The 16,358-nt window shown below is 42.5% G+C and overlaps 1 protein-coding gene across 1 annotated transcript in view; it reads right to left on the reverse strand.

The window, feature by feature from the left end:
• Window positions 1-12,873: 12,873 nt before the first annotated feature.
• Window positions 12,874-16,358, reverse strand: part of hs3st3l (heparan sulfate (glucosamine) 3-O-sulfotransferase 3-like) — a 138,264-nt gene continuing 134,779 nt past the window's right edge. Inside the window, exon 2 of the mRNA XM_048555246.2 lies at window positions 12,874-14,282. Within this exon, the coding sequence (XP_048411203.1) occupies window positions 13,664-14,282 (619 nt within the window). The 3' untranslated portion in view covers window positions 12,874-13,663. The remainder of the gene's footprint in view (window positions 14,283-16,358) is intronic.

Raw genomic sequence — 16,358 nt, forward strand, 5'->3', positions numbered from 1 at the left:
TGTTGGTGCATCTGTCTTCCCAGCGAATTTGCTACTCGCATGTTAACAAATAGTAACAATTAAGGTATTAAAAGTACAGTTGAGGATTTCAGCAGCAGATGTGCTGAAACAAGGGTAGAGATGGTGTTAGCAATGGCATGGATATGTGATTGGTGCTCATCTCAAGGTTAAATATGGCACCAATATTATCAAACTCTTTGCTTAAGCAGTTGTCAGGGAGATTGGTGTGGTCAGCAAACAGAGTTTCCAGCTGGGACTGAAAACTACTGCTGCAGTTTTCCCAATATTCAGCTGAAGGGAATCTTGTGTCACCCAGCAGAGAATGTCACAGAAATTGTTCAAAATTCAGAAACAGAGGAAAGACAGTTCATTGTAAATGGCACAATTTCCAAACAGAACAGTGCCCAGTTACGCAAATCCTTAAAAAAAATGCAGGGTAGGTTAATGAGGTGGTTCAAAATAATGCTTTATGAGTATAGGAATAAAATATAAAACCAAAGTGATCATATTAAGCTTTATAATTCATTGGTTAGGTTTCATTTGGAGTATAGTGGATTAGTCCAGGCACCACACATCAGAAAAGTCATGAAAACTTTAGAAATGGTGTGGAAGATGTTGATCATGGACCGGGAGTTTCAATTCTGAGGAGATGTTGGTAAATTTAGGACTATCCTCCTTAGAACTAAAGAAACCTAGAGTAGACCTACTAGATGTTCTGAGGATGCTAAGTTTTGATAGAACGGACATGACTGAGTTAATGTATGAAGCACGAGATGAAGAAAACTATTTTCTATTCAGAGAATTATCAGGACCTGGAACATTGCTTGGTGGAGTTTGCTTTGATAACTAATTTTAAGAGGGAGTTGGACAGAGATGTGAAGATGATGAGCCCATATTTAGTTACCCAGCAAAAAGCAGGCCTGTGGGACAAAGGGCATATGATCTTTCAAAGAGCCCAGCACAGGGAGAATGGGCTGAATATTCTCATTTTATACAGAAATATTATAGTCACAAAACATAAATGATACCACACGCAATGTCAGCAGAGAGAAGAATTAAATAAGAAGGAAGAAAACATTAATGTTTAGTCTTTACTTCAATGCAGTTTGTACAATAACCGTCCCACACACTAAATGAGATAAATAACCAGATAATAGTGGTGTTGGTGAAAGGATAAGTGTTGGCTAGGATACTAACAGTATTCTATGGGATGGAAGAACACTTCCAATTTTGTTAGGATGATTTAAAAACTCTTCAAATGTGATCTGTTTTTGCTATTCAGTTGATGTTTTTCCTCTCTGTGTGGTATAATTAAATAAATTAGGGCACGCCATTGAAGTTGTGAGGGCTCCCAGCAGCAAACTTCCCTCAGAATTTCTCAATAATTGTGAATCTCAGAGACCGACTTGCCGGGACGTCGGGAGACATTTGTGTGGCAGGACATGTGCTGTTTCAAGGCTGTGACTCCTGAATGTTGTCAAGGTAGTATGGTGTGTTACGGCTATTTTCAGGGTACTCGATGACGTCACTGCAAGGAAGAAAGCAATAAATGCAATTACCCAAAATAACAAAGTGTGGGGCTGGATGAACACAGCAGGCCAAGCAGCATCTTAGGAGCACAAGATGCTGCTTGGCCTGCCGTATTCATCCAGCCCCACACTTTGTTATCGCGGATTCTCCAGCATCTGCAGTTCCCATTATCCCAAATACAATTACCCAATTCTGTCAGCTCTCACTTTGATGAAGACAACTTCAGAATGGCCCTTCATTTTGACGAATACTCCACTGTTTGATGAGCACTGGCACGACATAAATGGAGCCGTGCCAAATCCCAGACATCCACCACCAAAACGAAAGAAACATGAGTTTTGAAAAAATTCAAATAGGGCAGAAGGTTTTATTTTAATAAAGGCCACTCCTCCACAAGTCACTACACTGACTGGATGTGGCAAAGGTTTCAGTTAAAACACTGATGAGTGTGGATTGTACCATTTACAACTATTATGCTCACTAGATTCACTAAACTTTAAATGAAGAAATTCCTCCTCATCTCAGTCCTGAAAGACCTACCTCTTGGTTAGAGACCAAGTCCCCCAATTTTAGACCCTCAGAGAAAACACCCTCCCTGTCAAACCTTGTAAGAGCTCTGTATGAGTGACATGGGAACTGCAGATGCTGGAGAATCCAAGGTAACAAAGTGTGGAGCTGGATGAACACAGCAGGCCAGGCAGCATCTCAAGAGCACAAAAGCTGATGTTTCGGGCCTAGAACCTTCATCAGAGAGGGGGATGGGGAGAGGGAACTGGAATAAATAGGGACAGTGGGGGAGGCGGACCAAAGATGGGGAGAAAAGAAGATAGGTAGAGAGGAGAGTATAGGTGGGGAGGTAGGGAGGGGATAGGTCAGTCCAGGGAAGATGGACAGGTCAAGGAGGCGGGATGGGGTTGTAGGTAGGAAATGGAGGTGCGGCTTGAGGTGGGAGGAAGGGATGGGTGAGAGGAAAAACAGGTTAGGGAAGCGGAGACAGGCTGGGCTGGTTTTGGGATGCAGTGGGTGGAGGGGATGAGCTGGGCTGGTTTTGTGGTTGATTGACACAGGCAGTGAGCTATCAACAAACTACTTAACCATGAAAAGCATCATCAATGTGCTGGTTTTAATCAATGTGCCATCACTTTTGAGCAATTGAGTTGATGTTTCCCAAACACTGGCTCAAGGATGCTTAGGGTAGTTTCAACACTGAACTAACATGTGATATCTACAGGCATAGCCCAAAGACTAACAATGCACCTTGCTGAACTTAGTGACTCAATTTTTTGTTGAGCAGTTTAATTGCTGTAGGCCTCTTACAATGCCACATTGAAGATTTGCATTGCTATGGTGCTTTACAGGCAGCCCTTTCAAAGCGCTGAAGTATAAGAAACATCAGTTTATACACAGCAAACTCCCACAAATAGCAAAGTGACAAGGTCCAGGTAACCTGTTTTACTGATGTTAGTTGAGAGGTAAATACCAGTCAGGGAGCTGGGGAGAATGCCATTTCTCTTATTTAACTACAGCTACATTGGGATTTTTTGCATCCTATTGAAAAGGTAGGCAGCATCTCAGGTTAACATGAACATCCGAAGAAAGCCCCGAAACGTCGGCCTTCCTGCTCCTCTGATGCTGCTTGGCCTGCTGCGTTCATCCAGCTCTACACCTTGTTATCTCTTGACACCTGAAAAACAGCATCTCTGATAATGCAGCTCCATTGGAGAAACTGTTGCAATAGCCATGAACAGAGATAATGGAGTTTCATGGCATGTTAATTTCAGCTGACACCTTCAGAGTGCTGAAACCGAGTGTATTTCTGTTCAAAAGCACAACTCCCTGATGCCATCTTGCTAAAAGATGAGCCACGTATACAAAAATGTGACAACATCTTCCCTGAAGATGAGGCTACAAATTTGAAGCCCTCAGTTTACAATGCCCCATTCTCCTTGTAGCTTCTCAATTGTCATTTGGAGATATTTTGGTGTAATCATCATGCTATTGAAAGTGCTGTTTAGCTACAGCTACAGCTCCAAGAACAACATCTGGTGAATTTAAATTCAATGAATATATGAAGGATATAAGGGTATTCTCAGTTAACAATGAATCTATCTTTGATGGTTATAAAACATATCTGGTTCACTAAAGCCCTGAAAGGAAGAAAACCTGCCTCTCTTACCTGTAATGTCTCATGTGACTATAAACAAATTAGGAAGTGGTTGATACTTAATTGCCTGCTGAAAATGGCAAGCAAGCTATTCATTTCAGAGGTAATTATGGATGGACAATAAATGATGGCTTTGCATGTGATGCCACATCCCATGAGAGAATAAAGAACAATCATGGAACTGAGAATAAAATTATGTGTTTGTACTCTGGCTTTAAACATGCAATGCCATGATCTATGCAATACCATATAATAGGTTGGTACTGCCTGATCTAAAGGTGATAAATGGTTTGTGACTATTAGAATGAGGACTGCAGGAGGAGTGCATCAAATGAGTACTAGGTTGACGCTGGTGCCTCACGCGTCGTCACGAGTTGTGCAGACCTGTGCAAAGTTCCACAAGATGGTGACCCAGAAATGAAGCCATTTCAGTGTATAGCTTGGACTATTAACCCTACACATTCCAGAAGAGATTTACAGAGTTTCATAGGTCACTATGTCATTGGCTGCTGAACAGATCCTGAAAAGTTAGAGCCGTGCCTTAGATATCTACTGGTGAAGGTCATCTTGAAGCATGAGCCTGTGAGATCAAGGCAGCATCTGCTGAGGAGAGCTCTAACTGCCCTCAAGTCCATTTAGAGGACAAGGCAGGGAGCTGGAAAAGAAAAGAGGAAGTGACTGGATTAGCAACTTGACGGCAATGGAAATCTAAGAGGGAACATAAGTACAAAGCATATCATCAATAAAACTTGAATAGATCTCAGGACAACTACAAAAAAAACACCTCACCACAACTTGTCAATACAAATGGTTTCATTACCTTCAATGTGAAGGACAGTTACTAACAAATGAAGCTGGATGAAAGAAGCAAATTGTCTAACAATGCTCTGCAAGCCATTTGGGAGATACAGATGGCTACACATACAATTTTACATCTCCACTGTTCCAGAAGAGTACTAACAAAGACAGTACAACATTGTCAGTGAGCTTCCTAGAGTGGAAGTTATTGAGGATTGTCTGCTACCCCAGCCTATGCGGAGACATAATGGAAAAAAACATTGTAGACCATGATCAGAATTTAGTACAATTGCTAGAGAGACAGGTCCAGTAGGATGAAGCTGAAAGAGAAAAGAGGTAATTGAAGATGACTGTACTCACTACATAGATCAGGCCATGTACTGTCAAACAAATACTTCACCTGGATCTTGACATAGTGAGGGAAGTACCAGAAATGGAGTGAGCCAATGGATGTGAATTCAGTGCAATGATCTGTTAGATGTGTGAAATATTCAGCAAAGCTCCTGCTTAATTTGTCACCAGAGTATAAACATCTACTCAAGTTCACCATGAAAAATGTAAAGTGGGTGCTCACAGAATAAGAAGATGCATTCTCTCATAAAGTAAAGCTATCAATAACAAGTCAACCTACTTTGGATGTCTGCAATCCAGCAGCGGCACGATATCTGAAAGACAAACACATAGCTCTGACCAAGCACTCATTATTTGGATGACTCTTTCCACAGAAGGAATACCACTCCAGAAGTGGGCAGGTACCAGTCAAATGGATAACAACTTCCAATAGTGTCATTGGAAAATCTGAATACTTTAGAGACAATGGATAAAATGCATATGCAGTGACTGGTGAAAGTGGGACAGCTTAGATTGTGCAGTATGTGATCAATTTTCTTTGTCAAGCAGGTAATTGGGTAATTTGGGTAATTTGTAACTGCAAATGGCTACAACATTTTGTTATTTTCTTACGAAAATGAGGCTGCTTGGTGAAATGCACTCCTAAATGATGTACCAGCTAGTTTGTCATAGGTATGGGAACCTCATCTCTGCTGTGGTGTTCTTTCGCTTAAATCTGTGACAGCCATGAAACAAATCTCTTGAAACTTACATCAGCTCAGCATAGTTTCTCTGGCAGTGCTTGGTCCAGTTGTCTATCTCGCTCTTTCTCTCTTAGTCTATGATGTTACATCATCATGTCATTATCCATTAGGCTCGTGCTGTTAAACCCTCCATATTTTGCAGTGAATGAACAGTTATTCACTTCTAATGTGGAAAATGTAGCAACTACCGTGTATCCCGCAACCTCCCACAAACAGGAATGAAGAAATAATCTGTTTTTTTTAATGCCAATTGTAGGATAAATATTGGTCAAGACATTGGGAAGAACTGCAATGAACTTTGAAATAGTGCCATGGAATCCTTTATGTCCTCCTGGAAGGACAGACAGCTCTGTCAGACAAAGTCCTCTTAATAATAGGGACTTGAGGCAAAATTAAATGTGTGGCTCCCACCGACTAACCAAATAACAACCCATCATGAGGGGGAGTTTAATTTCTTCCTGATCAGTGACAATGCTGGTGTCAGGGGAATTAGATCAAATGAGAGGGTGGAGGCCGGGAAACCACCTCTGGAGCCCCAATTAAGCCATGACTGGGTCTCCTATTTGCTCATCAGTGCTCAGTGGATGGAATATTTATCACTCATTCCCATCCTGCCGTCTCATCTTCCAACTCCAGGTTCTTTGAAGCTGGGGAAGGTTCACTACTGCCTGATAACATGGAAGACCTTCCTCAAAAAGAGCCACTCAGAGTCTTGCCCACGATCAAGTCAAGCCCCTGATTTTACTGACCGTATATTACACACAAAGTCCCAGACAAAACATTCGATGGTGGCTTAATGGTTGGCACTGCTGCCTCCCAGTGCCAGGGACCCGGATTTGATTCCACCCTCTAGTGACTGCCTGAGTGGGGTTTGCACATCCGCCCCATGTCTGTGTAGCTTCTGCCTGGTGCCCTGGTTTCCTCCCCCAGGCCAGAGATGCTAGATTACCCACAGTGCTCAGGGACATGTGGGTTAGGTGAGTTATCCACAGGAAATGCAGGAATCAGGTAGGCGGATGGGTCTGAGTAGGATGCCCTTCAGAGGATAGGTGTGGACCTGTTGGGATGAATGACCTATTTGCACAATGTAGCAGTGATTTGGTATAAATGCTGAGATTCAGCAGAGGTGACTGTAGAGCGGCATATAAGTTGGGAGATGGTTGCCTTTGGTGTCTGTTATATTGACTCTGGACCCATGGAGTCTCCTAGCATCAGGTCAAATGAACGTCATTGCTGGCTCCTGAGAGTTGCAGTTCAGCCAAACTTGCTCATATAATTTGTACTTAGACAAATGTCTCTTCTTGTGAAGACTCACCAGTGCTCTATCCTCGATGACTGATAAGGCTCATTGATTCAGCATGAAGATGAGGATTTCTGGCAGACATCTACTCCAGTTAGGGTGGCTCAGTGTTGAGACTGCAGCTTCACAGTGCTAGGGACCCAAGCTCATTCCAGCCTCATCTGTGTGGAGTGTATGTATTCTCCATGGGTTTTCTCTGGATGCTCCAGTTTCCTCCCACAGTCCAAAAATGTTCAGGCTAGGTGGATTGGCCATGGGAAATGCAGGATCATGGGGTTCTGGGTAGAGGTTTGGTCTGGGTGGGATGCTTTTCAAGGGGTTGGTATGAACACGATGGGCCAAATAGCCTGATTCCATTCTGTAGAGATTCTAAGTACAATCATAGAATCCCCACAGGGTGGAAACAGGTCCTTTGGCCCAACAAGCCCACACCGACCCTCAGAGCATCCCACCCAGACACATCCCCCTACAACCCACCTCATCTACATATCCTTGAATCCACCAGCCTGCACGTCTTTGGACTGTGGGAGGAGTGCTAACCATTGACCCACTACTCAGAGCCTAAAACAACAACTATCACCTTCTGAAGGGGTTTTAGGGACAGGCAATAAAAGCAGCCAAGTCAGAGATGCTCACCTCCGATGAAACACCTAATGAAAAATAACATTAAGATTGACAAACACCAGGTGTAGGGATTACCGAGTTTTCTCTCTGGACCTCTCTGATGGCAAATGGAGGTTTTAATGAGTGCTAAACATTTACAGAGGCACCCAAATAAGTATTAGGAGATCTTCCCCCACCCCATTCATGGAGCAGATGGGATGTCTTTTAAGATCTTGGCTGATAAGACAGCATCTCTGAGAGTGCAGCACTCTCTCAGTAACCGCTGGAGTGCCAGATACTGGAGGCTGTGACCCAGAGGTGAGAAAGTGTTACAATTGAGTGATGGCAGACTCAGTAATTGTACACAAGCTCAGAAACTGTGTGATTTTTAGATACAGATTTGTAAGTATTACAAATGGACAATCCAGCCTGAGGCCATGTCGATGTGCTATGTTCTGAAACCCTGGTCATTGTTTCTCCACATCACGTCTGCCATTTCCAACCTCCACAGATTTCCTTGATGGCTTTTGTTGGGTTTTGTAATATAATTTCCCTCAGTAATGCCTGGGCTATTTCAATCCTTTCCTATCCTGTGATTTTCTCGTGTAATCTCTTTAACCAGCAGTGAGCTGTTTCTTAAGGCTATTTCATCTCTATAAATTGTGACTACCTTATTTAATAGGATAAGTAAGTGCTTGGCGTGCCTTTGATTATTGTATGTAAGACTCATGAACTGTTCATTCGCTTTTCCAGTTTATGGCTCACACAATTTCACGTACATTGCTCAGTCTAGACAGAGAGGCAAACAACCAGCTAGCTTGTAGGTCTCTGACCATCCTGCTTTGAAATTAACTACCTGAGCATGCTGCTTCTCTCTCTGTGATATGGAAACTCCTCTGTTCAACATCCTGCCCAATGATGCCTCTGTGATAGATCCACACACAGCAAATACAAGCCAGCATGTTGTTTTTTCAAGCCAACAATAACAAAACATCAGCTTTTGTGCTCCTAAGATGCTGCTTGGCCTGCTGTGTTCATCCAGCTTCACACCTTGTTATCTTGGGTTCTCTAGCATTTGCAGTTCCCATTATCTCCTTAGTAACCTGTGCTCACACTCTTCTAATGTGATAATTAGACTTATTCTTGTTATACACTCTCCAAGTATATTCGGGAAATATATTCCTTTATGGGATGTGGTCATCATTAGTTTAATCAGTTTGTTGCCCTTCTGTTGATTGCACTTGAGAAGATGGTGATGAGCATCCTTGGCACCGTAGAATTGACACAGTACAGAAGGGGCCATTCAGCCCACTTGTCCATGCCAACGCAGATGCCCTTTCTAATCCCGCACACAACCTATAGCCTGCAGCCTTTTGTCCTGTGCCAGTCCATGGGCTACAATACCAAAACAGAGGAAATTTCCAGGATTTTGACCCAGTAACCCTGAAAGAATGATGATATATTTCCAAGTCAGGGTGGTGAGTGGCTTGAAGGGAAACTTGTCGCTGGTGGTGACCCTTGCCCTTCTGAGTGGCAGAGATCACAGGTTTGGAAAGTGCTGTCTTGGGTCAGTGCAGTGTGCAGTGAAGCAAAGGCCCTGTTTCAATAATGTGCAGATGAACATCTGGGCAATAGATGAAAACAGGTCCTGACAAGTTTGACTCAGGATCAGATTGTTACCAGGTTCCATCCATTTCTCAGCTTGATTGGGCTGACAGAGAAACTGAACAAAGCCTTTGCCTCTCAACCCTTACTCCAATGGGAATTGCCAATCAGATTGTAGTGGCTTCATCCATCCTGACCTGTACATTTATAGTGGTCTCCCATTTCTTCATTACAGATCTGTCCACTTTACTCATGAGGAGAAGGCTTATCTAGTAAAACAGCAAGGCGGTTTGGTTAGGGAGCAGAATCAGAGAGAATAAAAGCCTTAAGCCCACTCAAGTCTTGGTTCCAGAAAGTGGGTGGGGGGGACAGTAAAATTTGAGATGATTTAGTTGCTCAGGTCATCCATAGATTTCAGTTGAATTCTTTGTCAATGTGGGTGTGCCTTTCTAATGATTACGGTAACCACAGTTTCAAAAGCAAGGGCAAAAGCAAAGATGTTGGAAAAGCTCAGCCAGTCTGGCAGTATCTGTGGAGGTAAAAACAGAGTTTATGTTTCGGGCCTGGTGACCCTTCCTCAGAACTTGTCTCAAAGGTCTCTGAAGAAATGTTTCCTTACAACAGAAGCCGATTTTCTTTTGTAATTCCTCAGGGGTATCACTTCCTCTGTTCTTACGGTGGGAACGAATAGAGTAGCCATAAATCAGTGCCTCTCTTTCATCTCAAAGTAGTCTGAAATTGTGGGGAAACCATGCTCTGCTATGGCACCAGCTCCTCCAACCTTCGAGCTGCCCATTCTCTGCTGTCTCAGCTGGTAGTTCTTTGCAGGCATTATCTGGAAATGTACCTTTGATAAGCTTTGTGAGATGTTATCGTCAATGGCAGGTATTTAACATTGAAACACAGCAAATAGGAGATGGAGGGGGCCATTTGGCCCTTTGAACCTGCTCCACTCTTCATTATCGTCATGGCTGATCATTCAACCCAGTCACCTGTTCCCACTTACTTCCCATACCCTTTGATCCCTAAAAACTATCCCTAACTCCTTCTCAAAGGCATTCAAAGATTTGGCCCAAAGATTTTCTGTGGCAGAGAATTCCACAGGCTCACTATTCCCTGGGTACAGAAATTACTCTTCATCTCAGACCCAAATGGCCTACCCCATGTCCTTAAACTGTGAACCCCTGCTTCTGGACTCACCAATCATTGAGAACATCTTTCCTGTGTTTACCCTGTCTAATCCCGTTAGAATTTTATAGGTTCCTGTGAGACTTCTCCCTCATTCTTCCAAACTCCAGAATAATGTCATAACGAATCCAGTCTCTCTTCATAGGTCAGTCCTCCCATCCCAGGAATCAGTCTGGTAAACCTTCATTGTTACTCCTTCTGTAACCAGGGCATCATTACCGTGGTTCTGGAGTCACATGTAGGCCACACTCAGTTCATGGGGTAGATTTCTTTCCCTAAGGGTATACCTGAGCCAAACCGATTTTTAACAATAATCAATGAGATTTAGTGATCACCATTGCAGAATCTATTCAGAATAAGTTAACACAATTTAAATGGCAGGAGCTGCCCATGGTGGGATTTGACCCTATGACCCCTGAGTATTAGCCTAGCTTGGTATGTAACAAAGCCAGTGACATTACTACAGTGCCACCAGCTTCTCCTTCCTATAATGTGATAGTGCAGTGCAAAGGGTGATGCATGGGCAAATCAAATGCAACTCAAGACTCATTCCACTCCAACAGAATGAGCAGGAAAACTGAAAATTGTGTGACAAAACCATTTTGGCGGTGATTGTCTGGATGGTGGAGCATTTAATTAAAGCCTGGGAGAGTCACAGCAAAAACCAGGTCATCTGATTACCGTGAGTATGACCAAAAATGATAATACTTTGCCATTCTCACTCAAGGTATAATTATCCAGGATTCACAGCAGTCACAGAACTTATTATATTCCCTGAAGGAAGACATAGACTGGACTTCAGAAGGTGACACAAGCCTACAGCAAATAAAGAGAACAGAAGCAGGAGACGGCTAACTTTTATAACACCAGAAGTAACATCTGACTGTTTTATTCAGATTAAGCTCCCAGGAGTTGAGAAGGGCTTGCATCAACTAGATAATTAAGGGCTGAATGGATGATGAGAGGCATGTGAATTTCCTTGCATACATTAGAATGGAGATGGCTAATTTAGCAAGTGTGTCATATGAAAAGCAAGAGATTTGTTACAGCAAGTGACTTATTATCATTCAGTTCAACTCAGAAACTGGCATTTTGCCTGCCCCAGGGAATATCTAATAGCAAAATTGCTGTACTCGAGCACTATATCACACTTCCATCAGTTGTTTCTTGTTGTTCACCCTTAATTAGAAGTCTGTATTCTCAAAGTGTCAACCCTGGAAGTAAGAGGGTCCTTGAGGACATCCCGATGAAATCATCAGATTTACGTCTTTGTTGACTAATTAATATTATTTCTGTCACTGTACACTTGTACCAAGTATATTTTTTGCAGTGACAGCTGTGTTTTCATTTGAGTTGCCCACTGGAAAGATGAGTTTCTAAGCTTATGTTAAGTTTTCAAGACATTTCTCATAATATAGCCCAAGATTGGCATTGGGACTGTCCACAAGGCCTATTGATATTTGCAAGGAACAGAGGGAAGAGGGAGTGATGAGGAAGTTGGGTGTGGAATAGTGGTGCTCCCCAGCCTGTATCTATATTTGCAGGGGATCTGTGTCAAGGACTATATCTAAATGCATGTGCTGGGTGCCTCTGAAGTTGTATCAATATTTCCAAAGTGCATGCACGTGTGTGTGTGTGTGTGTGTGTGTGTGTGTGTGTGTGTGTGTGTGTGTGTGTGTGTGTGTGTGTGTGTGTGTGTGTGTGTGTGTGTGTGTGTGTGTGTGTGTGTGTGTGAGTGAGGGATTGAACATGTGTGTGAGTGAGTGATTGAGCTTGTGTGTGTGGGGTGTATTTCGTGGTGGCAATAGTAGATTGTAGACTGACTGATCCTGGGATTGTACTCATTAGAGTTTAGAAGGTTGAGGGGAGATCTAATAGAAATTTACAAGATAAGGTATGGCTTAGAAAGGGTGGACGCTGGGATGTTGTTTCCGTTAGATGGGAAGACTAAGATCCATGGACACAGCCTTAGAATTAGAGGATGTAAATTTAAAACGGAAATAAGGAAACATTCCTTCAGCCAGAGAGTGGAGGGCCTGTGGAATTCATTGCCACAGTGCGCAGTGGAGGCCGCGACGTTAAATGCCTTCAAGGCAGAAATCGATAACTTCTTGATCTCAATAGGAATCAAGGGCTATGGGGACAGTGCAGGGAAGTGGAGTTGAAATGCCCATCAGTCATGATTTAAATCGCGGAGTGGACTCGATGGGCTGAATGGCCTTACTTCCACTCCTATGTCTTATGGTCTTATGGGCATTTTTTCTTAAATATGGCTAGCATTTTCAGGTGATCATTGCCTGAAACTGTACCAACATGCATGGGCCTTGACAGTATCAATACTTGCACAGGCTTTTAAAGAACATTCCAACATCACTTGGGAATAGATCAGACGGCACATCCCTTGGAAATGTGTTCTTTTTTTGTTACTGTTTCAGTAAATGCTAAAACAAGACATAAGAAAAAGGCAGCTTCACTTCTGTTATGCAGACTTTACTGCAGCTGTGAAAAATAGAATGATTTTGCGAGAAATGACCACACATATATATACAATAAATAGAAAAGATACACAAAAGAGAACAATAGAACACTGGCTTTATTTGATGGGTATGGGGGATCTCTTCATGGCAAGCACAAAGTGAGTTATAAAAGCTTTTCCCACAAGTTGAGCAACTGAGATATCCCCCACTGTTCTCCTTTCATTTATATCACATCTAGTAATATAGAGAAGGGAAAGGAAGTTAGTTTCAGGACTATTAGAAATTAAAGTAAATGCAAGCAGTTAAGCACTTCTATGATGTCTGAATGCTGCTGTTACAACAAAACAGTAATTGTGATGACATGAAGGTAGTGATAAATCACAATACAAAGTGACATTGGACAGCAAAGGCATTCCTTAATCAAAACAGCAACTTTCCATGGTACAGTTTTTGAGTGCAAGTGAATCTAAAGGGATTTTAGCCCTGACATTATTCACTTTACTGACACTGCCGTTAATAGATATATATCTATATATCTATTTATATATATATATATGCATATATGTTAAAAAAAAGTTGCTCAGGACCATTGCAAGCAAAAAATAAAGTTAATCTGCCTCACAAGATGGACATTGCCCTTTTGAAGGTGTGATGAAACTTCGAGTAAATATTGAGTGATATCATCCTCAGTCTGTGTCTTCACACTTAGACGTTCACACCGTCCCACGATCAGTCACTCATCAGATGTAGAATACACACATCCCTGACACGACTCCTGGGAGAGATGATGAATGCATGGACTACATCTTTGACGTCACGTGAATTTGTTGGCACCCTGACTGGGGTATCTCCTCTTTTCCCACAAGTCGTTGTCCTTCATCCTGATAGCCTCTCCTAGCCTCCTTCATTCCCAGCCAAAGTTCTGCCCTGTCATTTGATAGAAATGGTGGTTGTAAGGCCGATAGAATTCCCGCAGTTTTTCGATCACCCCCAGGTCAATATCGGGGTGGATCCGGCCTTTTGTTTTGCCAAGGCAGTGAGGTTTGCCATTGCCCTGTGGCTTCTTCAAGCAAGGGAAACCTTTGGTCTCATTGAAGAAGAAGTGTTCATCTGTTATCATTCTCTGCAGACCCAAGAAGTCCTGGACTTTTCCCAGCTCTCCGGCTGGATCACTGATCAGCTTTTCCCCACTGACAAAGTGCATCTGAGACAAGGGAAAATACTGGAGCCAGTTCTCCAAATGCTGAGCATAGATCCCAATCCAGATTGGGCTCCATGACGCATCTATCAGGCCTGTAGTCCTGTTTTTGAAAGTGAGCGTTTCAAATCCAGGGATGCCTGGTGCTTTCGAGATGATCTGCGTGTAGTCTGAAACTGCTCGAGTCACAGGGTCCCGTACCACCACGATTAGCTTGGTGTCCTTAGACATAGCGTGAATACGTCCAGGGGCCTCTGCTGTCACAAAATACCTGGGTGTCTTCTCCATCACAATCTGACCATCAAGTGCTTTGGGCATCAGGTTCCTACAAAAAAACCACAGAAAAATTACTTGTTAAGTGCCCAGTGAGAATCTCACATATGCCTCACCAATCTCCATCCACAAAAAGCCAGGAGCAAAGTGATTACTGAAAACCCTCTGTTTGATAGCAACTGTTAGCATTCTACTTGCATACCTTCCAAACACATGTTGAGATACTAAAATCTTCATGAGCTCAGTGAATTTAAATCAAGGCACGTTTCAACAGGAATTGAATATGGAAGGCAAAATAGTGTTGCAAATCTGAACCAAAAACAGACCATGCTTGCGGTGGGTCATGTAAAATCTGGAAGACAGCTACTAACACCTCAGGTAGAATAAACTTTGGATTCTGACAGGTATGGTACTTTGGTAAAACAAACAAGGGCAGGACTTACACAGTTAAAAGTAGAGCCTTGGGTATGAACCTCCAGAGGAACTGGTGGTTGTGAGTACAGCTACAACATTGAAAAGATATTTGCATAAGTTCATTAATAGGAAGAGTTTGGAGGGATATTGGCCAAGCTCAGGAAAGTGGGACTAGTTTAGTTTGGGATTATGGTCAGCATGGACTGGTTGGACCGAAGGGTCTGCTCCTATGCTGTATGATTCTTTGACTCCAATACTATTCAGCTGAAAGTCTAGCTTCATCAATCCACTGATGTCGTTTAATCTACTGAATGTTTTCAAGGTTTGTGTTACAAAGGAAGGCTGATAGGCTGGGACTTTTTTCATTGGAGCTCAGGAGGTTGACAGGCAACCTGATAAAGGTTTATAGAATAATAAGAGGTACGATAGATGGTAGTTACCATTTCCCTAAGATGGGAAATTTCAAGACTACATGGCACATTTTTAAGGTGAGAGGAGAGAAATTTAAAAAAGACATGAGGGACTTTTTTTTACAACGAGGGTGGTTTGTGTGTGGAATGAACTTCCACAGGAACTGGTGGATGTAGATAAAATTACAAAGTTTGAAAGACATTTGAATAGATACATGAATAGAAAAGATTTGGTGAGATATGGGCCAGGAGCAGGTCGGTAGGACCAGTTTTAGTTTGGGATTATGTTCAGCATGGACTGGTTGGACTGAAGGGTCTGTTTCGGCCCTGTATGACTCATTGATACGTGCTGTTTTATTTTCAGGAAAAAGAATTATTTACATGGCAGGCAGAAAATGGACACCTTGAACTGAGTCACTCGCATGCCTTTAATATTGAATGGGGCCCGGTAATGATGAGGTTAGAATGGCATAATGTCAGCTCTGTCAAATGCTTATTGAGACATTGTGTGCTTTCAGACTTGTCATTGTGTCTCCAGTAACATTAATGAAACTAGAATCTTAGGCTGGGCATCATCTGATATGGTGCCAATTTGGAGATTACCGTATTTTAGTCTGCATACCACACGGGGTTAGGTTCTTCTTGAGTTTTACATCTGAAGTTATTTGCTGTGGGTCTGGAGTCACAAATTGGCCAGATGAGGTAAGGATGGCAGTTTCCATCCCTGAAGGGCATTAGTGAACCAGATGGGTTTTCCCTGACAACTCATAATGGATTCATGGTCATCATTAGATTCTTAATTCCTGATATTTTATTGAATTTAAATTCCACCATCTGCCATGATAAGATTTGAACCTGGATCCCCAGAACATTATCTAGGTCTCTGGATCAACAGTCCAGCGATAACACCACTTGGCCATCGCCTCCCCACAAATAACAAAGAAAGTGTGACTGAAGGTGAGGTGGGTATCTTTATATCAGAATGTCACATGTGATGGTGACATGTGACTGTCTTAAAGGTACAGGTCTGTACAGTCTGTAATCTATGCCATGATATAATTGTTCCTCACTTCTCATGGAGTTAATATGATACCTGGATATTTGCTCTATGGGAATCATTATGAGACTTACTCGAATAGAAGAAGGTTAGTCTAAACATCTAAGTAGTGTCAGTCATTGCTTAATATTGACATGTTTATCTCAGAATCAGAAAGCTGTTGGTTCAAGTGTCACTTTAGTGACTTAAACACATAAAACCAGGCTGACACCTGTGCAGTGCTAAGGGAGTGCTGAACTGTCAGAGG

This window comes from Stegostoma tigrinum, chromosome 22, assembly GCF_030684315.1.
Source record: "Stegostoma tigrinum isolate sSteTig4 chromosome 22, sSteTig4.hap1, whole genome shotgun sequence".
Classification (NCBI taxonomy): Eukaryota; Metazoa; Chordata; class Chondrichthyes; order Orectolobiformes; family Stegostomatidae; genus Stegostoma; species Stegostoma tigrinum.